This window comes from Lithobates pipiens, unplaced genomic scaffold (genome assembly GCF_037356315.1).
Source record: "Lithobates pipiens isolate NorthernLeopardFrog02 unplaced genomic scaffold, aLitPip1_a1.2 Scaffold_1, whole genome shotgun sequence".
NCBI classification, from domain to species: domain Eukaryota; kingdom Metazoa; phylum Chordata; class Amphibia; order Anura; family Ranidae; genus Lithobates; species Lithobates pipiens.
This window is the reverse complement of record NW_027507685.1, coordinates 88,367,594-88,392,847: the sequence shown is the minus strand read 5'-3', so window position 1 is coordinate 88,392,847 and position 25,254 is coordinate 88,367,594. Positions and strand designations below refer to the sequence as shown.

Sequence of the window (25,254 nt, the reverse complement as noted above, 5' to 3'; positions counted from 1 at the left end):
ACGGGGAGAAAAAAAAATCCTTCCCGATCCCACAAAAATTAAGAACCCTAAACATGGTTTTACCAGCTTGATTGGAGGAACTCAAGTGGCTTTAACCAAGCCCTAACCTCAACCCTACCAAACACTTTTGCGATGAACTTGAATGTCAATTGTTAACCAGGTTTTTTCATCCAACATCAGTACCCGACATCAAAAATGGGCGCAAATTCCCACAGACATTCTTGTGGGAAAGCCTTCCCAGAAGAATGGAGAGTGTTATAGACCCAAAGGGGACCAACTCTATATTAATGTCTATGGAATTGCAATGGGGTGTCCAACAAACTCATAGAGGTGTGATAGGAGACACCGACCCGGAACTCACCCTATACTCCAATCAGCTATAGGCTAGCAGGTCATGTGATGGTTGAAATTTGCTCCACGGGGAGAACTCAAGTGGCTTCAACCAAGCCCTAACCTCAACCCTACCAAACACTTTTGCGATGAACTTGAACGTCAATTGTTAGCCAGGTTTTTTCATCCAACATCAGTACCCGACATCAAAAATGGGTGCAAATTCCCACAGACATTCTTGTGTTAAAGCCTTCCCAGAAGAATGGAGAGTGTTATAGACCCAAAGGGGACCAACTCTATATTAATGTCTATGGAATTGCAATGGGGTGTCCAACAAACTCATATAGGTGTGATAGGAGACACCGACCCGGAACTCACCTATACTCCAATCAGCTATAGGCTAGCAGGTCATGTGATGGTTGAAATTTGCTCCACGGGGAGAAAAAAAATCCTTCCTGATCCCTCAAAGATGAAGAACCCTAAACATGGTTTGACTAGCTTGATTGGAGGCACTCAAATGGCTTGAGCCAATCCCTAACCTCATTCCTATCGAACACTTTTGGGATGAACTGGAAAGTCAATTGTTAGCCAGGTTTTCTCATTCAACATCAGCACCTGACCTCACAAATGGGCGCAAATTCCCACAGACATTCTTGTGGGAAAGCCTTCCCAGAAGAATGGAGAGTGTTATAGCTCCAAAGGGGACTAACTCCATATTAATGTCTATGGTATTGCAACGGGGTGGCCAACAAACTCATGTAAGCTTGAGAGGAGGCATCAAACCCAGAGCGCCCTCTACTCCAATTAGCTATAGGCTAGCAGGTCATGTGATTCTACCGCTGTACAGGACAGGGCGGCTGGGAGGAAGGGAGAGTGGCCTCTAGGAAAGGCAGAGCTCATGTACTGGTCTGGGATGGGAAGTGGCCCAAGTGGGACGCTCTCCAGAGTCTCAGAGAGACAGAAAGGTCAGTGTCACTGATCATAGAGGCGCACAGTGGTGATGGCAGGGGATGTTTGCTTTGGTTTTGTCAGCGCTGCTGGGAGACCCGGGACATGTTCTCCTGTGCTGCGCCCTAATGATCGGTGATAGGTCAGACAAAGCAGCTGAGATGGCATTAGTTGGTTACATGGCTACACTGCACCGACAAGTAAGGAAAACAGTGGTCTGGCGCCCTAGGCAGCTACCTAGTTTGCCTAGTGGTAGCGCCAGCCCTGGATAGGTGTTGACAGAGCTCTGACTTCAACTTTACTGATCACCCTTGGGATGATCTGGAACACCAATTGTGAGCAATACTAGTACCTGACCTCACAAATGTGTACAAATGCCCACAGACACCTGTGGAAAGCCCTCCCAGAAGAATGGAGGCTGTTAGAGCTCCAAAGGGGGCCTACTCAATAATGTCCATGGTTTTTTAATGGGGTGCTTGATTGAATGGGGTTCAAGTAAGAATTAAAAAGGGGGGGGGGGGGGGCTCCTGTGGCACAAAAAGGTTTTTTACATTAATGCATGGAAAATAAGGTAAATAACCTTGAGGCTTTAGAACCACTTTAACAAATAAGCTACATAAACATAATAAAGTACAAAAATGTTTAAAAAATAAAAAGATGATTTACAGTATATATTATTTTTTTCCTTCAATTTTATTCAGTTGTCCTCCATTTTATTCTCTTTTAGAAAAAAAAAAAGAAACCACTTTAACAAATAAGCTACATAAACATAATAAATTACAAAAATGTAAAAAAACAAAAAAAATAAAAAGATGATTTACAGTATATATTCATTTTTTCCTACAATTTTAATCAGTTGTCCTCCATTTTATTTTCTTTTAGAAAAAAATGCAAAAACGTGTGAAAAATTTAAAAATTGCCCGGTGAAAAAAGTGGTTTCGGCCTATTTTGAAAAACGATTAGAAAATGTCTGTCGGAGTTCAGCTTCAATATCAATTTGACACATGGGAATACATTTTGTAGATTCTAGCAAAGACCTGACATCTGCCTCTTATTGTCTGACAACTTTCAAGAATTTTTAACAAGGAACACATAGTTCAAGCACAATACCATGGCAAATGTAAAAATATGTGTATATTCAGACATAAAAGGTTATTAGAGGAAAAGCAGAATTATTATGATTATTTTTTTTTTTTTTGTATTTTATCTACTTACCGGTTACATAGTCCAGTCCTTCCAACAATTTCTTCTCTCTGGAGAAATCCAGGGCAAAGTTTTCAAAGGCATCATTTAAATTGACATCAGGGAAAGGAACTTGAGAGGAAGTTGTTGCCATGGATACCCTGACACGAGATAACAGTACCATTAAATATTTGGGCTGTACTGAGACTTTTTATCAGCTGATTTAGAAAATACTCGCTTTATGTAAGCAAGCATTTTTTTTTTAATTGCAATAAGAAAAAATGATCTAAAGGTAATTATTAATTTCAAGTAAAAAATACCCCAAAAGCACAAGCCAAAGCTAGTTAAACTGAAATATTTAATTCTAGAGAAAGCACCAAGGGGTCTTTTTGTAAAAAAAATAAAAATAAAAAAAATTATAATATATATATATATATATATATATATATATATATATATATATATGTATGTATGTATGTGTGTGTGTGTGTGTATATGCACACACACACACACACACACACACACACACACACACATACACACACAGTATATATGTTGAACAAATGTCACACACATTCACCCAGCCCTCATGGATTCTGCTTTAAAAGATTATGTACTAGCTCCACCTGATGGCAATAATGTGGTATTTATTTTGTGAAATACCTCAGTCAGGAAAATACCCCTTTATGGCCACTAGGTGGAGCTGATGATCATAGAAAATCACTGTATTAAGCAAAATATAGACGGAATTTGTGATGGTTAGGTCACACGCATCAAACATATTGTTTTTGTAAAAATAGACTGCATATTGTATATCTGTACATAAAGTGGAGCTGTCATCAGATATATTTTTTCACATTTAATCTGTGCATTTTATGTAATGTGACCCATCCATGTGTTTCTTCTCTTGCACAGGGATCCCAGTAACACCCCCCCTTGAGGCTGAAGAGGACAAAGTACTGTTGTTTAATAATGGAATTGTATGAGATAATTACAATATTAAATTACAGATATAAAAAGTATTATGTATATTATTTTTTTCTACAGTTTTATTTAACTGCTATCTTAAATATATACAATAACATAAGCAGAGATTTTTTTAAACTTAAAACTCTTGTATATCTGTCCCTGTCTAAACAATCATAATGGTGTTTAATTATCTCATAATGCTCATAAGCTAAATGGTAGTGTACCATTGTTTCATAATGTAATTTTAAGAGACAGCTACAGTAATAAGAAAAAAAAAGTAAAAAAATATCAAAAATATAGTATTATTTTATTTATTCTTTACAATATTATTCAGTTTTCATCCTATAATAAAAAATAAAATAAACACAAGCAAATAATGTATTAAACTGGTATATCAAATAAATGCCTTATATATCATTCCCTGTCTGACCAATCAGAATAGTTTGCAATCACGTGATAACTATGTCATAGTGCTCATATCATAGATGGAATTTTGTTTAGAAAAAATAAGCCAGTGCAGGCTGAAGAGGACCGTATACCGTTGTTCAATAATGGAGTTGTATGAGATAATTACAGTATTAAACAATAATAAATTACAAATATAAAAAGTATTATGTATACTATTTTTCCTACAGTTTAATTCAGCTGTCAACATATAATAAATAAAATAAATAAAACACATAAGCAGAGAATGTATTAAACTGGTTTACCAAATAAATGTCATACACAGGTGCATCTGATGAAATTAGAATATCAGAACTTTAATTTATTTCAGTAATTCACTTCAAAAAGTCAATCTCATATATTTAATATAGATGCATTACATACAGAGTGATATATTTCAAGCATTGCTTTCTTTTTATTTTGATGATTATGGCTTACAGCTAGAGAAAACTCAAAAAATGTAGTATCTCAGAAAATCAGGTTATTACAGAAATGTTGGCTTAGTGAAAAGTCTGTCCATGTACAGTATAGTATGCACTCAATACTTGGTCGGGGCTCCTTTTGCATGAATTACGAACATCAATGCGGTGTGGCATGGAGACGATCAGCCTGTGGCACTGCTGATGTGTTATGGAAGCCCAGATTTCTTTGATAGTGGCCTTCAGCTCATCTGCATTGTTGGGTCTGGTGTCTCATCTTCCTCTTGACAATACCCCACAGATTCTCTATGGGGTTTAGGTCAGGCAAGTTTGCTGGCCAATCAAGCACAGTGATACCATTGATGTCGTAGTTCATGCAAAAGGAGCCCTGACCAAGTATTACGTTCATACTATACTGTACATGGACTTACTTTTCAGCCAACATTTCTGTATTAAAAATCCTTTTTTTTTTATATTGGTCTTATGTAATATTCTAATTTTCTAGGATACTGAATTTTGGGTTTTCACTAGCTGTAAGCCATGATCATCAAATAAAAAAAAAGACATGCTTGAAATATATCACTCTGTGTGTAACACATCTATATAAAATATACGAGTTTCGCTTTTTGAATTTAATTACTGAAATAAATTAACTTTTTGATAATATTCTAATTTTACAAGATGTACATGTCCCCGTATAACCAATCTTGAGGTTTTATATTACCTCATAATGCTCATAAGCTAAATAAAGCATCATTCACAAAAATGGCAGTGTACCATTGTTTAACCACTTGCTTACTGGGCACTTAAACCCCCCTCAGTCCCAGACCAATTTTCAGCTTTCAGCGCTGATGCACTTTGAGTGACAATTACGCGGTCATACAACACTGTACCCAAATGAAATTTTTATCATTTTTTTCCCACAAATAGAGCTTTCTTTTGGTGGTATTTAGTTACAGCTCGGAGTTTTATTTTTTGCTAAACAAACAAAAAAAGATGCAAAAAAAAAAAAAAAAAAAATCATGTTTTAATAGTTTGTTATAAAATTTTGCAAACGGGTCATTTTTCTCCTTCATTGAAGTGCGCTGATTAGGCGGCACTGATAGGCTGCATTGGTGGGCACTGATGGGCTGCATTGGTGGGCACTGATGGGCTGCATTGGTGGGCACTGATAGGCTGCACTGGTGGGCACTGATAGGCATAGTTAAGGCGGCACTAATAGGCACAGATAAGGCGGCACCGATGGGCACAGATAAGGCGGCACTGATGGGCAAAGATGGGCACAGATAAGATGGCACGGATGGGTGGCACGGATAAGTGGCACGGATGGGTGGCACGGATGGGTGGCACGGATGGGCACTGATAGGTACCACAGATAGATGGGACTGATGGGCACTGATAGGTGGCACTGATAGGTGGCTCTGATAGGTGGCACTGCTGGGCACTGATGGGCGGCACTGCTGGGCACTGATGGGCGGCACTGCTGGGCACTGATGGGCGGCACTGGGGTGCAGCACCTTTGAGGCAGATTTTGGGTGGCACTGTGGGTGGCACTGCTGGGTGGCACTGTGGGTGGCACTGTGGGCACTATGGGCACTGCTGGGTGGCACTGACAGGGGGGCACTTACTTTATTTCAGGATGGCACTGCGGGTGGCAGGTGGGCACTGGCAGGGGGCAGGTGTCCGCTTGAATTGCTGGCCGTGATCGGGACTGATGTCCCGAACACGGCCGCCGGCGATCGGCTTTTTTTTTTTCTCCTCGCGCTGTCAGCGCGAGGAGGAATACTAGCCGATTACCGGCTCCGTTTTATCACATGATCAGCTGTCATTGGCTGACAGCTGATCACGTGATAAGGGGTCGGGATCGACCCCTTACACGGATCGGTGATCAGGCGAGTCTCACGGACTCGCCAATCACAGAGCGCGCCGCGCGCGCCCCTCAGGGGGCGCGCAGGCCGCTCGTATCCGGGACGACGTCAATAGACTTGGTCCCGGAAATGTGGGTCCGCGCTGTTGCCGTCATTTTGCAATAGCGCGGATCCCAAGTGGTTAATACTGTAATTGTAAAAGACAGCTACAGTGATAAAAAAAAATAAAGAAAATAAAAAATAAATTACAGTATTAAACAAAAACAGATTCAAAATAATACATTGCAAATGTAAAAAGAAAAGGATGTCTACATTTTATATTTCCTACATATTGTTCAGCTGTCATTCTATAATTTATTTTAATTATATTAAACAGTTTCTTACAATGGTATTCATTTGTCATTCTATAATAAAAAAAGAAAGAAAAAAAAACCATCAGAGATTTTATTAAACTGGTATACCAAATAAATATTGATATGTTTGACCAGTTATAATGGTTTCCAACTATATCATAGTGCTTATAAAGCTTCCTTCACAAAGAAATTGCATTGTACCTTTTTTTTATTTTGTAATTGTAGAGACCTATGGAATTAAAAAATAATAAAATAACAAAACTATGGAATTAAATAAACTAACAAAAAATGTAATTAAATGTATTTATTAATTTTATTTATTTATTGTTTACAATTTTATTCAGTTGTTAGTATAGAATGAAACACTAAGTTTATGAAACCCTAAAATAAAAATGATTTTGGTGTGTAAATTAGCCACAGAGTCAGATGAACTCCGACCCATATGGACGTGGCTAAAAAGTGTCCAAGCTTCAATTATTATTATTATTATTATTATTATTATACAGGTTTTATATAGCGCCAACAGTTTGCTCAGCGCTTTACAACATGAAGGCAGACATTACAGTTACATTACAATTTGGTACAAGAGGAATCAGAGGGCCCTGCTCGTTAGAGCTTACAATCTAAAAATGGCCACTAAAGAGTTATTTTGCTTTTCATCTTCACTATACTTGGTTTTTGAAAGTCACCTACCTGTCTACAACAGTTTTTGCTGCTTGCAGAAATCTTGCGTGATCGCTCTCCTTCAGAAGATGGTCAGCTTGATTTATTAGCACTGTGGATCGCTCCAGTCTTTGCCGACAGTTGGCAATTTGCTGTGCAAGTTTCCTCAGCTTTGTTACCTGAAAGCCAAGAAGGATTTATGTTGCGAGATAGCGTAGGCATTGTATTAAACACGTAAAACCAGCCACTTTACGCTGAACTGCTCAAAATGGTTATTGACATTTTTGGCAATCTAAGGCAGATCTAAATCCTAACCGGATGATGTTTAGCTTACTAAAGCACTGTGTACCATAAATAATTACCTTTTTTATTATTTATTAACATACTGTAGGTCTACCAAAAGGGTAGACTCACCTCTCTCTACCCCCTTGGTTGAGATATGATAATTTGCTTCAGGGTGGATGGCACTAGGAGCCAACTGGCATTTTCAACAAAAATTTCTCCTATGGAGATACGAGACTGGTTCATAAGTAATTGTCATGTTTTTTTTTTTAAACACTTTTTGAAAAATATAATTACCAAAGCATATGTCTACCAAATGAGGTAGGATTACCTCTCCTTCACCCCCCCCCCCCCTTCCCAGTGGACATATGATCTGGTAAATTTGCTCCAGGGTGGATGGCACAAGGAGCCAACTGGGATTTCTAAGAAGGATCTCCATGCACATGAATTTTAATGGCATCCCAGTCTTAGTCCGTAGGGGTCAATATTGAGCTGGCCCACCCTTTGGTGCTATAACAGCTTCAACTCTTCTGGGAAGGCTGTCCACAAGGTTTAGGAGTGCGTCTATGAAATGTCTGACCATTCTTCCAGAAGATCATTTGTGAGGTCAGGCACTGATATGAGAACTTGAAGGCCCGGCTCGCAGTCTCCACTCTAATTCATCCCAAAGGTGTTCTATTGGGTTGAGGTCAGTACAGGCCAGTCAAGTTCCTTCTCATCAATGTCTTTATGTACTTTGCTTTTGTGCACTGCTCCAAATAATTTGGTGGAGGGGGGACTATGGTGTGGGGTTGTTTTTCAGTGGTTGGGATTGGCCCCTTAGTTCCAGAGAAGGGAACTCCTAAAGCATCAGCATACCAAGACATTTTTGACAATTTCGTGCTCCCAACTTTGTGGGAACAGTTTGGGGATGGCCCCTTCCTGTTCCAACATGACTGCACACCAGTGAACAAAGAAAGGTCCATAAAGAGATGGATGAGCAAGTTTGGGGTGGAAAAACTTGACTAGCCCGTACAGAGTCCTGACTTCAACATGATAGAACACCTTTGGGATGAATTAGAGTGGAGACTGTGAGCCAGGCCTTCTCGTTCAACACCAGTGCCTGGCCTCACAAATGTGCTTCTGGAAGAATGATCAAAAATTCCCATAGACACACTCCTAAACCTTGTGGACAGCCTTCCCAGAAGAGTTGAAGCTGTTATAGCTGCAAAGGGTGGGCCAACTCAATATTGAACCCTACGGACTAAGACTGGGATGCCATTAAAGTTCATATGAGAGTAAAGGCATGCATCCTAATACTTATGACAATATAGCGTATGAGACTAGTTCTATGTGTCAGGGTTTGACAAATTTGCTAAAAATCTAGAAGCCAGTTACTTTTAAACTAACAAAGCTTTAATTTCAATGACAAAAGTCCTTCTCTTATGTAGCCCTGTGAATCTTTGCAGATGCACAACACAGATTTACACACAGAGAATATACGGAGTTGAGGGTGAGCTAAGCAAAGCTAATGTTAGCCACTTGCCTACCGGGCACTAACCCCCCCCCCTCCCCCCCCCCCTCCTGCCCAGACGAATTTTCAGCTTGCAGCACTGTCAGGTGGGGCGAGGTTCTGGGAGGATGTCAAAAGATGCCTTCCCAGAACTAGCTGACCATGCAGACAGCAACCAGCTGCCCCCGGCCCAGAACTGCATGTCCAGGGCATTGGGCAATAGAAATTGCTCATGCCTGGGAACGGGCTGACAAAACCCCAGGTGCCAGGATGCAATTTTTTTCTAGTCACCATGGCAAGCTGGGATTTATGCTATACATGCTATCTGATAAACTCTAAATCTTAAGAGTTCCTTCTCTGGAACACAATACTATACTGGTTTTTATTTACATCCATGGACATTGTTCCGCCTGTATAAAGATTTCCCTGGTTTGAAGTAAGATACTGACTTGATCTAAGTACATTTCAAGTAATGTCCACCTGAAGGAGTTTATTACAGTCTGCATTTGTTATAGGCTATTGATAAGTGTGCACCCCAAGTCAAATGTTCCTCTTCACAGGGGATTACGGTGAGCAGGACACTGATTGGGCTCATGTGTGTTGATCTAGAACTATAACTTTACTCAAGGCTAGTTCATAATACCAAAACTTAAAGCGGAATTCCAGGTATAGATATTTTTGCATAGTTAGGGAAGGGAAGCCCTCTTCTCACCTTGACCTCCTACCAGGTATGTGATAGAATGTGAATACTGAATGGATCAATGTCCTGTTTAGGTGCCTTTACCAATATTCAAGTGCCCGAATTGGGATAAAATTTGATTGCAAAAATCACGTGGATTGACATTTCTGTGCTTAAATGAGGGCTGCACCGAAAGCAATTAACTTACACAGGTCGCCCGATTTCAAAGGTTGTTAGGGAAACGCTTTCTCTATCGGAGCTCTTCTTTTTCATTGCATGTAAATAACGGTTTCCAAGCATAAGCAATGTGCCATTACTGCGATTTTGATCAAGGAGGGTGCAGACTGTCCAACATCCACTAAAGGCTACAGAATGTTTCCAGAGATGACACCATTGACCGGATATTTCTCTGGTCAATGGTGTCATCTCCATAAACATTCTATAGCCCCTTCTGTGGATGTCGGACAGCCTGCACCCTTCCTTCATCATGAACTCAATGACGGCACATTCCTTCTGCTTAGAATCCATTATTTACCTGCAATAAAAAAGAAGAGGAGTTACAAGTAGGGCTACCTGACATTTTGATCACAGGCCGCAGAGTAGCACCCCATTAACGGGGGGAAGAGGGGGGAAGAGGAGGGGAGAAAGGGGGGTAGGGTATAGGAGCCCAATCCTCAAGGGGAGAACGAAGGAGAACCCTGGAGAGCAGACCAACCTCAGGGAGTCCCCGTGCCCCACACCGCTTCCAGAGAGGGAAGGGAGGCGACATCTACTTACCAATCCAGTAGAGCATCAGGTAAGCCTTCCATGACAGAGCCTCCTTTCTACCGAAGTAGGAGGCTGTTAGCCAGGTTAACAACTGTGACACAGACTACAGGTGCCTGGTCATATGTGTTCCTGCGAGATGTTTAGCCCTGGCCCAGGACGGGGCTTTGTCGTGTCCGACCCAGCACTTAGCTAAAGGTCTGCACATGCTTATTGGCCAGATTAGGGTGACCACAGGATCTAGATTATCTAGCTGCTCACTGAACCTGGCTGTTGATTTAAGATCTCTGCAGGAAAAAATCTCAGGAAGAAGAAAAAGGAAAAAAAAGCTATGGAACCACAGATCCCAGCAGGGAACTAGGTCCTTACTCCTACATTAAACAAGAAGCAAAGGAGCTGATACCCCAAAAATCCCATAAGATTAGGATGAGATCCAGACACCTGTGCCCGGACTCATGTATACATTATATTACAGTATATATTGAGTACTAGTAATTATATTGATCAAAGGCTTCGGGTATTGGAGACAAACAGTGTTATGTCAATTTGCAATTCCTTGCACCCCACATTAACAGTTTATATAAACCATTAATTAATATATCAATGGGAGCTCTTGCTATAGCATTAAACGAGCTATATGCAGACTTACAAATTTGGGATCCGTTGGAAGCTTTCTAAAGTCTGCTAAAAGTTGTCCTAAAGCTACAGCTAGAAGACCTATTAAATTAAATCTGTGATGAAAGAAATACAGTGCCTTGAAAAAGTATTCATACTCCTTGAAATTTTCCACATTTTATCATGTTATAACCAAAAACGTAAATGTATTTTATTGGGATTTTATGAGATGGACCAATAAAGTGGCACATAATTGTGAAGTGGAAGGAAAATTATAAATGGGTTTCAACCTTTTTTTTTTTTTACAAATAAATATTAAAAAAATGGGGTGTGCGTTTGTATTCAGCCCCCTTTACTCGAATACCCCTAATTAAAATCTAGTGGAACCAATTGCCTTGAGAAGTCACCTAATTAGTAAACAGAGTCCACCTGTGTGTAATTTAATCTCAGTATAAATACAGATGTTCTGCAAAGCCCTCAGAGGTTTGTTAGAGAACCTTAGTGAAAAAACCCAATCATGAAGGCCAAAGGAACACACCAGACAGGTCAAGGATAAAGTTGTGGAGAAGTTTAAAGCAGGGTTAGGTTATATAAAAATATCCCAAGCTTTGAACATCTCACAGAGCACTGTTCAATCCATCATCTGAAAATGGAAAGAGCATGGCACAACTGCAAACCTACCAAGACATGGCTGTCCACCTAAATTGACAGGCCGGGCAAGGAGAGCATTTATCAGAGAAGCAGCCAAGAGGCCCATGGTAACTCTGGAGGAGCTGCAGAGATCCACAGCTCAGGTGGGAGAATCTGTCCACAGGACAACTTTTAGTCATGCACTCCAGAAATTTAGCCTTTATGGAAGAGTGGCAAGAGGAAAGCCATTGTTGAAAGAAAGCCATAATAAGTCCCGTTTTCAGTTTGCGAGAAACCATGTGGGGGACACAGAAAACGTGGAAGAAGGTGCTCTGGTCAGATGAGACCAAAATGTAACTTTGTGGCCTAAAAACAAAATGTGTCAGAAAACTAACGCCGTACATCACCCTGAACACACCATGAAACATGGCGGTGGCAGCATCATGCTGTGGGGGATGCCTTTCTTCAGCAGGGACAGGGAAGCTGGTCAGAGTTGCTGGGAAGATGGATGCAGCCAAATACAGGGCAATCTTAAAAGAAAACCTGTTAGAGTCTGCAAAAGACTTTAGACCTGGGCAGAGGTTCACCTTCCAGCAGGACAACGACCCTAAACATACAGCCAGAGTTACAATGGAATGGTTTAGATCAAAGCATATTCATGTGATATAATGGCCCAGTCAAAGTCCAGACCTAAATCCAATTGAGAATCTGTGGCAAGACTTGAAAACTGCTGTTCACAGACGCTCTCCATCCAATCTGACAGGACTTGAGTTATTTTTCACAGAAGAACGGGCAACATTTTCACTCTCTAGATGTGCAAAGCTGGTAGAGACATCTTCAAAAAGACTTGCAGCTGCAATTGCAGCAAAAGATGATTCTACAAAGTATTGACTCAGGGGGCCCGATTACAAATGTATGCCACACTTTTGACATATTTCTTTTTCCATTAAGTTTTCATATTATGTGCCACTTTGTGTTGGTCTATTAAATAAAATCCCAATAAAATACATTTATGTTTTTGGTTGTAACATGACAAAATGTAGAACATTGCAAGGGGTAAGGCTCCTTCTGCAAATGCTGGTTTGTTAGCTGTCTTTCTGCACCAGCTGCTGCTTTGCAGAGGGTGATGCTCCTTAAAGTGGTTCTAAAAGCAGAAGGTTTTTTACCTTAATGCATTCTATGCATCTATCTATCCTCTGGGTGCAGCCCCCTTTACCTATGCCCTATCTGTTCCAGCAATGTGCATGAGAGCAGCAGTTCTCCTGGGTCTCTCTCTCCTTATTGGCTCACGCAGATGTGGGAGTCATTGGCTCCTGCTGCTGTCAATCACAGCCAGTGAGCCAATGAGGAGAGGGTGGGAGCGAGACTAAGCCGCGCTGTGTGTGAGAATGGACACACAGAGCGAGACTTGGGATGGAGCCTGCTTGAGGGCCCCTATAGAAATAGGCTTGCTATTGGGGGGGGCACTTGGAAGGGGGAAGGAGCCAGGACCACCAGCGGGGACCGAATAAGAAGAGGATCAAGACTGTTCTGTGCAAAACAATTACACAGAGCAGATAAGTATAACATGTTGTTTTTTTTTTTTTTTTTTTAAGCTGCCCATAGATGGATCCAAATGTGGCCAGTTTAGCAGGGACCAACCAAATCTCTATCCATTTGTGAGCACTGTGCTTGTACAGAAGTTGATCTACCACTGGTTGGACGAAATAAAAAATTACCCTTTCATGGCCTGCTTTACACCTTATATTAGATCAAGTTGTACAAGTTAACAATGCTGGGTCCCTATTTGTATGCAATCTCATTTTGTTTAAGTCATTAAAAGTTCAGTTCACCCTAAAAGTGATATTTAATTATGAGTAGAGTCCAATGAATCATCCCTTTCGATTTCTATATGTCAACAGAGATATCTTCCTGCCTTATGCTCCACTCCATTTCTGTCCACCTGGCATTTTTGTGATCTCATGTCCTCCTTTGTGTGATCAAGTCTCTGCATACTGCTGTGCCCATAAACAAATAAAAAAAAATCCAACAGGAATAATGGCCACATCAGGTGCCTAGACCTGAAGAACTCACCAGTAGAGTTCCTGAGAGGTACACTATTTGTCAAAAGATATGTGGACACCTGACCATCACACCCCACCCACTACATTGCAGAAGTTCTGTTGCTATCCCTACAAACTATTGAGTTTAGGTGTTTCCAGTGAAGGGTTCTATTAACACCACAGCATGCAAGGACACATTTTAGACAACTCTGTGCTTCCAACCTTGTGGGAAAGTTTGGTGAAGAGTCTTTTCTGTTCCAGTTATGACTGTGCCCCTGTGTACAAAGCCAGTTCCATAGAGACATGCTTTGACCAGTTTGGTGTGGAGGTCTTGACTAGCCTCCAGAGAAACCTGAACACATTTGGAATGAATTGGAATGTCAATTCCGAGCCAGGTTTTCGTATTCAACATCAGTACCTGACCTCACAAATGGGCACAAATTCCCACAGACACCCCCAAAATCTGATGGAAAGTCTTCTTGGAAGTGGAGGCTGTTATAGGCAAAAATAATCCATATCCGACAGCCAATCCATAATAATACCCTTGGTTTTGGAATGGGATGTCCAACAAGCTCAGATAGATGTGATGGTGGGGTCTCCACAAACATTTGCCCATATAGTGTAGAAGACACTTCAGCATCTACCAAACACTAAAAAGTCATATTTGGATTTCCTAACCTCTGACATTTGTTACTGCTTTTTGGTTTGGATAAATGTATTTATAACGTAATATTAGAGCTGAGCAGGAAAACTCACTTTTGTCTCCTTGATTTTTACGGAAATCATCTGCTTTCTTCTATGTATAATGTCGACAAGTTCATCACATTCTTCATTAAGCTTGGCCTCATGCATACTTGTGTTCACCTAGAGAAAAACATTACATAGAAAGACTTTATGATGAGATCAAACCAATTTTTTATGCCAAAGATAATCCAGTGTAGTACAATTATAGCAACGCTTTTGATATATTACATGGGTTATGGAACACAAACAATTTGTGGATCTAGATTGCAACTGGGCAACCTTTAGTTTGCTTGTATGTCATAAATAATTGCTATTTTTCAAATTTTCTTAATGAAGCACTTGTTTTCGTCTTTTTTATCCCTTATTATGTGTTAGTGCTGCCGATTTCCAACACACTTCCTGTCTACGTGCACTTGTGCCAGCATTGGCAGGATGGCCCCCCTGTAGTATCACCAGGAGGCTTGCAGCGCCGGAGGCGACAGCTCCTGGACTGTCAATGGCTACAGGCGTTGTCGGCATGACTCCTACCACCAGCACAAGAATGGCAGCAAAAAGGATGTTGTGATGAAGTCACAGGGTCTAAAGAGTATGCTTTTTACATAAAGCAGCATTGCATATGAAGAATGTTTTTGAATCTACTATTAATTCATAGAGGGCAGGGGTTTTGAAGAGTTGAAGTGTTTTTTTTATTTTTAATTGGGCTGTTAGTACTAAATTCCTTTTTATTTGTTATAATATCAAAAAAAATATTTGTTGATCCTGTCAGTTTCAGTGTGTGTCCAGATTACCTTCCAGTTTTATGATGACAACTTTGTATGCAGCCTTTTGAATTTACAATGGTGTTGTCACCCTATGCTTAGTGCTACAAGTCTGTGATTGCAGCATGATAATGCAGGTTTATCTTCCAGTATTATATTCTTGTCACAACCATTAGAGGAAGAGGCTGGTCTCCCCTAACAGGGCATGTTATATCCAGCATCTTTCTTTCTGCTAAATGAGTGTATGTCACGGTAATGGATCAGGCTAAATGTCCAGTAGCTATAGCAGTAGAGAAGCTCCCAACCAACCAGCATGATAAGTATACAAGCAGGTCACCCTGGTAGATGATGAGGGCTCATTCGAGGTATGGTGTTTAAGCACTAACTGGTGTTCACCAGAGCTTCTGATGGTGGAGATTGTTGGTTTTGCTGCATGACCAGGTCGTGGTCCTCAAAATCGTCCCACTAGGAGGTGAACAAGCCATAGTCCAATAACAGATTAAAGCTGTGAGGGATCAAGCGCAGTCAGTAAACAAGACAAAAGTCAGTAACAAGCAATCGCAGGTTGGGATCAAGCAAAAGCATAGTCAAGGAACAAACAAAAAGGTCAGTAACGAGTGGCAGCAGGAATGACAAGAGCGAGATATTGGTTGGACAGAGCACAATTAAATGGCAAATATGACAAAGGCTTTGCTTAAATAGGAAGTTCATGGGAGGAACAGAGAGTTCAAGGTTCACCAGAAACAAGGTTCAAGACAAGATTGTCCAAGGAATTGTCCACAGAGCTGTCCAGCATATCAGGTGGCTCAGCAAGAAGAGATACTGCCAGACACAGCAGAAGTTGCAGGTTCAAATACGGGTCCTGACAGAGTAACACTTTCTCTGTGTAGATGAAAAAAAGAGCACCAAACTGTCCCCACATAAGTCCAAAGTCCTTTATTGATCTCACGAGTGGCATCCGGAGAACAAAAGGCAGCCAGTGCATTTTGAGGCCAGAAATCTCCCTTCATTGTGGCTACAAAAAATTTCATCAGAACTGTTCATCAGGGCTACAAAAATATATAAAGGTAATCATGAAGAAGGAGGTTTTATGGCCCCAGAAACTTGTTGGCAATGTTGTTTTCCTTTTGACACTTATAATATCAATAAAGGACTTTGGACTCTTGAGACGATAGCATGGCACCCATTTCTATCTACATATGAATTTTGCAATTTGGGTGACCCCTTCTTTTCCAGAAAGGGTCCCCCATTGTGCAGAGAACTGCTGAATCCAAGTCATTAATCTCATTAAGGCTGAAAAGCGATCCAAGGATATAATAGAGCAGCAGCTTCTAGGTATCAGGAGGCAATACTGCTGTTGGTCTGTCAGAGGGAGTAAAAACGCATCTGAACCAATCGTTTTTACCATTTACATGAAGAGGACCCTAAAGACTAACTTTAAAGACCTGGATCCAGCACTTCACCTTCAGCACCTAGAGTAACTCCTTCTCTAAACTGCTGTAAGAACAACAAGGGGTATCAATCAACCATTTTCCTTGGCCTACAGCAGTTGGAGGAACTCAATGGCTGCTTGAGGTTGGACTCCTAGAGTAGGTGATGGGATTTAGGTGGTCCTGGTGGTGGTCCTCAAAGGTCCAAAAGGTCAGACCAAAAATTCAGATTGGAGACTCAATAAAAGTTCCAAGGTATGCCCCAGAAAAAGAGAGGGGAGAGCCCTTTTAGTTTAGTATGTATCTGAATGTAATTATTTCTGCAATTGATGATGCATAGAAAAGAAAATATTACTTGCATCTGGTGAGGATGTGGTGACTCAAGAGGGTAGAACTATGCAAATGTTCATGAACACAGGTGAAGAGGCCCTGTCTCCATATGGGGTGCATGCAGGCTCCCAATGTCACAGGGATCCCCATCACAGATCCTCAGGTTAGCATTTTGTCGGAAGGCTGATAGGAGGTAAAATCCTGTTGCTGAAACCAATGGCAGCGGCGCCTGGTGTGGAGTGTCTAAGGATGGGTTGGAGTTATCAAGTGAGATGAAAATCAGTTTTATTTCACCAAAAGATGCATTTTGTGGCGATAACTCATCACTTCCTCAGTTTACTGTGATATGTTCGATGTTTCTTGGTTTTCTCTTCCACCCAAGTGTGTTTGGCTGCTTTCACACTGGGGCGGTATTCAGGCGTTACAGCGCTAAAAATAGCGCCTGTGTAGCGCCTGAAAAAAACCGGCCCCTTTCACCCCTTTCACTGGAGCGATGCGCTGGCAGGACGGTGAAAAAAGTCCTGCTAGCCGCATCTTTGGAGCGGTGAAGGAGCGGTGTATTCACCGCTCCTACCCATTGAAATCAATGGGACACCGCGGCAATACCGCCGGCAAAGCGCCGCTGCAGCAGCGCTTTGCGGGTGGGTTTGACCCTTTTTTGGCCTCTAGCGGGGGTTAAAAACACCCCGCTAGCGCCCGCAGACCGCCGATAAAACGACGGTAAAGCGCCGCTAAAAATAGCGGCACTTTACCGCCGACGCCGCTCCCGCCCCAGTGTGAAAGCAGCCTTTGTGTGAAAGAGAAAACACTTGGTTGGATTAGAGACACACTTCAGTGAAAGAGAAAACTGAGAAATGCCAAACATTTGTATATTACCATAAACCAGTGTTTCTCAATTCCAGTCCTCAAGGTACACCAACAGGTCATGTTTTCAGGATTTCCCTCAGATGAAACAGCTGGGGTAATTACTAAGGCAGTGAAACTGATCAAATCACCTGTGCAAAATAATGGAAAGCCTGAAAACATGACCCGTTAGTGGGCCTTGAGGACTGGAATTGAGAAACACTGCCATAAACTAAGGAGGAGTAGTAATAGTCATGAAATTTATCTTCTCGTGATGTTCAGCTAAATTGACGAATCCAATCACTCCTTAGATTCACCACACTGGGCGCCTCTGCCACCAACAGGATTTTTACCTCATCTCATCCTACCAGTAAAATACCCACCTGAGAACATATAAAGCAGGGTTGTCAAACTCAATTTAATCACAGGCCACACCAGCATTACGGTTGCCCTCAAAGGGCCAGTTGTATCTGTAAGACTAGATTTCCAGAGCCCCCCACCCCCCCTTACATCAGAAGTCAAGAGCCCCCACACACTTAGAAGTCAAGAGTTCCCCTTGCATCACAGTGCACCCACCTTAGTTTGTGCTGCTGCTGGGAAGAAGCTGGGGATGGAGCTGGGAAGCAGAAAATGCAGGGTCTGGAGAAGGACCAGGAGATTATTGAAGTGATATTAAAGGCAAGTTTAAAAAAAAAATCATACGTACCTGCTCTGTGTAACGGTCTTGCACAGAGCATCCCCGATCTTCCTCTTTCTGGCACCTCCCTCCTGCCAAGTGCCCCCAGAGAAAACAGCTTGCTATGTGCCGCATCTGCATTCAAGGTGCGAGGGCCACATGAATTGGCATGGCAGACCTTGTGTTTGACACATGTGCCATAGAGGACCCAGGACTGTGACACCTGCAACATCCAGAGTTGCCAGCATTCACGGAAGGTTGCATAGTTCTACCAGTCTGTGTCATTGCAACATCACCAGATGCCAGGCTTTTTATCTTCTAATTCTCTCTTCATCTTATAGTAGATGATGACATCAGAGGAAACACTGCCATATCTCTCTACCCACAGCCCTTGTCCTAAAGAACAGAAAGACCAGAGTAGAGGTCACATGACCACCACTAAAAACATTACCATGAAGGTTTTTGGCATGTACTTTGTGTTCCTACTAATGGATTTGCATTAGTACACCGATTGCAATTGCTGATACTTTTCTTTTTAAAGCATAGTAAATGCCAATGTCTTAATACCCAAAGCCCTAATTTACTGCTATTCTCTATGATATTTCTCTGATGTTAATGTTGACTTGCCACAGCAGATTAACATTTAGTATGCATGCAGTACAAAAAAAAAAAAAAGTACAAAAAATCAAAAAGGGTCATTTAATAAAAAAAAAAATATATTTTTCAACTTGTCTTTATGAAAAATATCAGGACTTATTTATTGAAAACGACATTACCCTAACAAGCCTTTGTTTTAGTATTACAGTGGGGAAAATGATTATTTGATCCCCTGCAGATTTGGCAAGCTTGCCCACTTACAATGAAATTAAGGGTCTATAATTGTTATCATAGGTGTAATTTACACGAGACATAATATCAACCAAAAATCCAAAAAATAAATAAATCAAACACATGGTGCAAATGCTATTGAGTTGCAGTTCAGTGAGTAAAATAAGTATTTATTCCCCAAGCAAAACATAAATTGGTACTTGGTGGAGAAACCCTTGTTGGCAAGCACAGAGGTCAGATGTTTCTTGTAGGTTGGTGACCAGGCTACAGTGCGGTCCGCTTATTCTGGGAGGGCATCCATGGATGTCCTCCCAGAATCTTACTCCCATGCGCACCTGGGAACATGCGTGACATTAAAAGTTTTTCATATATGCCAAATAGGAGTTGAGACATGTATCCAGGCAGGGAAGATGGTTGCCCAAGCATGGTTAATCCTCAAGACTGGAGAGATCCCTCACAAGGGTCCCCAAAAACAAATTGATTCCTCACAACAGGGCTATGCAAGCTAATATAGCTACACTTGTTGAAAACGGTCAAACCTTGGTGGAAAAGTGGCAGATTTGTCTCACACAGGAACCCCAGGAGGTAGCCTCCAACTCCTATTTGGCATCATCTAAAAAACTTTTAATGTTCTATTCAATGAAACAGCATTGAGCATCTCCAATTACTATCTCCCTTATTCCTCCGAAGATGGAATTTATCTTGAATTTCCCGAAAACACGTTGGGTTATAGGAGAAGTGCTTTACTGTTTATACATTATTGGATGTTCAATATTACTCTATGCATCACTGTTATTTTTGTCTCATGACAGTGTTTTTTATCTAATACATTTTTCTACTTTTCGGGTTAATATTTGTGTTTTGACTAAAGTTTCCTTTTGTACCGGAGGGGTACTAGCCTTTATATATACCATACTTGGGACGGTGGCAATGAAAAATGGAGCTTTGTCTCCCTAATGGTTCTTCCCAGTGAAATGGTTTCTCTGTTAAAGGTACAGCCCGACTTTGCTGCATTGAGGGGCCAATGGATGGGGCCATGTATTGTAAAATCTTGGATGGGAAACGTCTTCCCTCACTAAAGATGGGTTGTGGTTGGGTCTTCCAGCATGATAATGACCCAAAACAAATACCTAAGGCAATGAGTGGCTGAAGAAGAAGCACAGAAGCACATTAATGTCATGGAGTGGCCTAGCCAGTCTCCAGACCTTAATCCTATAGAAAAATTTAGCGGGGGGGGGGAGCTGAAACTTTGAGTTGCCAAGAGACAGCCAAGGAACCTTAAGGATTTAGAGAAGATCTGTAAAGAAGAGTGGACTGAAATCCCTCCTGAGATGTGTGCAAACCTGGCCACCAACCTACAAGAAATGTCTGACCTCTGTGCTTGCCAGAGAAACAGCCCCAAAGCATCATGTTTCCACCTCTGTGCTTGACTGTAGGGATGGTGTTCTTTATTGTCACAGTCAGCATTTTACACCTTCCAAACTTGAGTTAAAGGAGTTGTAAAGGCAGAAGTTTTTTTTATCTTAATGCCTTCTATACATTAAGATAAAAGGCATTCTGTGTGCAGCAGCCCCCTAACACTTACCTGAGGTCTCTCTCTGTCCAGCGATGTCCACGAGTGTATTACCCATCCAAATTGTCCTTCCTGATTGGCTGAGACAAGAAGAGACAAGAAGAGGCTAGCCAATTAGGGGAGAGAGGGGGTGGGGCTGGGTTGGGTTGGGGCTCCGTGTCTGAATGGACACAGGGAACTGTGACTCAGCTCGGGTGCCCCCAAACCAATCTTCTTTTAATATTATATTTTTATTCTTGCATTCACCCCCAACATTTCGGGGTGGATTTGGGCTGTTCACTTAGCCAAGAACATAGAGATATAACCTCCATCAGCAGGAGGAAAGTTCAAAACTGACCTTGACCTTGAATGTATAGGGAAAGATCAAGGAACGGAGAAAAGGAGTCAATAAAAATAAAGATGGCACATGGTTATGTTTTTTTCATAAGCTTAAATAAAGATTTAAAAAAAATAAAAATAAAATTAAAGCTGGGATTTTCTTCCACATTTTTCATTTTAAGAACATTCGTTTGATTATTTAATCATCGGCTGACATCCAGAAAACTTGAAGTCGCAGGAAGGATTTTTTTCTTTTCAAATAAACACATTTCTAACAGTGGATGTGGTTATCGTTCAGTAAAGTCACTTCATTCCAAAAATCGAATGTTAAAAGCAAAATTTTTGAATGACATTCATCTAGCCCCCCCCCCCCCCAGTGCTCAACATGTGGCCCTTTGGCATTTTTTGTGTAGCCCTTGGGGCCTTGGTAGATACTAATCTGTGTTCCCCTCTTGTGCCATTATAACAGTGATTTGTCATGTAATATGCCTCCAGTCTATGACTGTTTCCTAGAACATGACCATCTCCTGTATCATGTCTGCAGTCTCTGACCATCTCCTGTATCATGTCTGCAGTCTCTGACCATCTCCTGTATCATGTCTGCAGTCTCTGACCATCTCCTGTATCATGTCTGCAGTCTCTGATCATCTCCTGTACCATTTATGTACTATTTAAAAAAAAAAATAATAAAGCAAATAAATAAATAAATAATCAAAAAACATCCTGCTACCCACACACTGGGTTTATCTGTAGCCTTATTTCGAGCCGTATCGATCAATGGTTAGAGGCAATCTAGACTGCATCAGTTTCAGATGCCACAGATATTGCCGGACTAGTGCCATCCACATCTGTCTTGTTCCCAGCTCCGTCCATGCGTGAAAAGGTCATGGACCCAAGCAGAATTGTCCTACAGCAGCTAGTATAATTAGAGCTTCTAATTGCACTTTAATCAATTCTGCTTTACAAGTCTGATGAGTTGTCAATGAAAAGCTACTTGTTAGTTCGCAGCTCTCTGGGGACCCGGCCAGTGTTAAGTGCTGTCAGAAAAATCCTCCGCTGCCGGACAATATCGACGCCATTTGTTATCTTAAAATCATTGTTATGGATGCAGTTAAAAATTTGGAAGACAGCCGATGTAAGCTATTACTATACCGTTTACACAGCAGCACAAAATAAATGTATCCCTGAAATTCCGGGGCAAATACCTAATTACAGCCCTGTCCTATCTTACATCTCACTCCTTGCTTTAGAACTCTTTACATTAAAAACAAAAAACAAAAAATAGATGTAAACTCTAACTGAAAGACATAGAAGGGTGAAGTTATAAAAATTCACTCTGTGAATCAGGCAAAAATCGAATGTTCTCCGGCTTTATTCTCTGCAATTCAAATGTGTGATTGTAGAAAATAGCGGGTTATGGCCACTAGAAACAAATTAAACAAAACAAATTAAAATATTTGAAAACCTGAAAGGGTTTTTCAAGTGTGGGAGATGTCTCCCTTGCAGAACTAGCAAGAAAACAAATAAAAAAAAAAAATAAAAATAAAAAAAGAATCGCACTTTATGTCCTCTACAAATGGAAAGGAATACAAAATCAATAAGTTGATTACTTGCAACAGCACTTTCGTCACGTATGTTATTGAATGCCCCTGTCACAAACAATATGTGGGAAGAACTACACGACAACTAAATGTAAGAATTAGGGAACATATTACAAATATAAAAAACTGATTTAACAAACATAGTGTCTCTAGACATTTTAGGGACCACCATGGCCGGGACCCCAAATGTATGGTCTTTTATACAATAGATAAGATAAAAGGACACTGGAGGGGGGAAGAATTTTTATTCTCCCTGTAATGGAAATTTGTAGGTTCTGTATATAATTGTATTCTATTTTATATGTATTGCACAATGCCATCACTGTGCACATGGCACTAATAATGTTTTCAGTACATGCTTTGAATTCTTTTGAGTCCTGATTAGAATTAGCCTGCCTATGTAATGCCCCTTGTTACCATAAACGTACAATTGTAATATTAATGTGATACCTACGTAACATGTGTATAAAAACCTTCAAATGCGTCATAATAAAGAAGAACGGTTATTTGGAAAGATGCTGAGTGTATCTTTTGTGTCTGTTCCCTACTGCAGTAGTTATTATTAATTTGGAACCACTAATCAATATGAGGATAGGAGTTGCCTATCTATAAAATATCCATTTCAGGTGGCGAGCCAGCCAGGAGGGGTTACCAGTTGACCCTGAGTATCCGAAACGTGGAGCTTGAGATGATCCGGGAATTTCTGATAATCAGCCGGCTGAGGTAAGCCTTTTGCTTACATTTGAGTTATCAGACTTCCTTGATCGGTCAGGCATTTTCAGGACAAAGGGTACCTATTTTACTCCCCTTAATCAAACTGTATTGATTGGTGGTTATATGCTGTCACTGTCATCTGTCCATCGGAGTGTTATAGAGAAAGGGAAGAATAGTGCTGTTCACTGGTATATGTAGTACATCTGCTAGATAAAGTAGTTTAGAGGCAAGAGGGTATAGGCACACGTAGAGAGGACTGGCCAGTCATTATGGGCATTAAATTAAGTAAGGGAATGAAGGGTAAGAGACCCTCAAAAATGCCCAGCACAAGAGGAGTGCTATATATGAACCGAAGATGCGGTTCCGCCTATACTGAGCCCCTAGATTAATGGTTAAAGTGGACAGGGATCCTCAAAGGGTAACTGGGTTACCACCAAAGTCCACAGGGACAAAGAATCATGCAGAGTATACAGCTAGAGAAACAGCTATCTATGTGAGCAGGATGGATCAAGGGTGACAATTAACACTAGACAGAAAGGGACTTTTTGATGTTAAGTTGTGGGATGAATTTGGGGTCAGGCACTACAACTAGTAAAGTCAAGGAACAGTAATGAGAGTTAAAACAGAGTACTTTATATGTTGTCAGAGAGGGAAGATGGGATGAGCACTATGGCTGCCCGTCTGATCATAGAAGGTACAGTATGTGAATTATGGTATTACAATACAAAGGATATCAGAACAAAATAAAGAAAGCAGAAGTTTAAGCAAGGAAGTATTAAAAAGCGTTAAAATAAAGTGAGAGAATGATATGCACGTGTTGTGTACAAATGGGAATAATTTAAGCAATTTTAGAGATATATTTGTGTATGTTTGTGAATGCTGGAACCTTTAGTTCTATCGCTTGTGTGAGTCATGTACGCAGATGTGACCCCCCTCCTTTGTGCTCTCCTGAAAGAATGTAGCTGGGATGAGAGGTTGGTGATAAGCTGGAAGGACACCATGCCAATTTCAGTTTTTTAGACAAAACATTTATAACAAAATGTGCCGGGGTTAACGAATCTAATGATAAACAATGTGATCACAAAATATTTTTGAATCTGTTTTCCAAACATGGTAAAATGAAGGTTACATTTAACCGTGTCTTACACAAATTCGAATATACTTTGATAGTGGAAACCGTGCATTAAAAAAAAAAAAAGAGAGAGAGAAATTGAGTAAAATTAAGTAAAATGTCCCCCTTTAAGGACATTTATCTGTGCATATATATTAGTGTGTGATATTGAAATTATCATATGAGTATTAATTTCTAATATGAGTTTAACAATTTTATTAATAAATATAGATATATTGAAACTGGTTTAGACAACCTTTGGTTGGAAATGAAATCCAGGTTAATGGGGAAATTGGTAAAAAATGGGATTAGTTTAGATTAAGATAATTTTGTAATTTTACATTTATTGAGTGGAAAGAAAAAAAAGATTAAGATGAGGTTGTTAATTTGAATACAGCTGCAATAATGTTTAACAAAGCCAAGATGGATGGGATACATGAGAAGTTTTTCTACAAAAATTAAATCTTAAAGTCTGATAATAACTTGATGTGCGGTCCATGATGTGAGAGTAATAAATAAAATGTAAATATAACAGACCCATCACATCAAGTCCACACACCCTGTTAGGATATATGCTGCCAGCAGCCAGATGGCCAAGTGCTTTCTGGTCCATCATACATATTGTTGGTCCTTTTGTTTTTATGTAT

The 25,254-nt window shown here is 40.6% G+C and overlaps 1 protein-coding gene across 2 annotated transcripts in view; it reads right to left on the bottom strand.

Moving 5' to 3' along the window:
* The window catches only part of LOC143943337 (putative E3 ubiquitin-protein ligase MID2), a 534,268-nt gene that overhangs the window by 293,863 nt on the left and 215,151 nt on the right, over window positions 1-25,254 (bottom strand). For both annotated transcript variants that reach the window (XM_077465137.1, XM_077465083.1), the window contains exons 4-6: window positions 14,438-14,545; window positions 7,207-7,355; window positions 2,494-2,621 (exon numbers count right to left, since the gene is read on the bottom strand). In XM_077465137.1, the coding sequence (XP_077321263.1) occupies window positions 2,494-2,621; window positions 7,207-7,355; window positions 14,438-14,545 (385 nt within the window). The remainder of the gene's footprint in view (window positions 1-2,493; window positions 2,622-7,206; window positions 7,356-14,437; window positions 14,546-25,254) is intronic.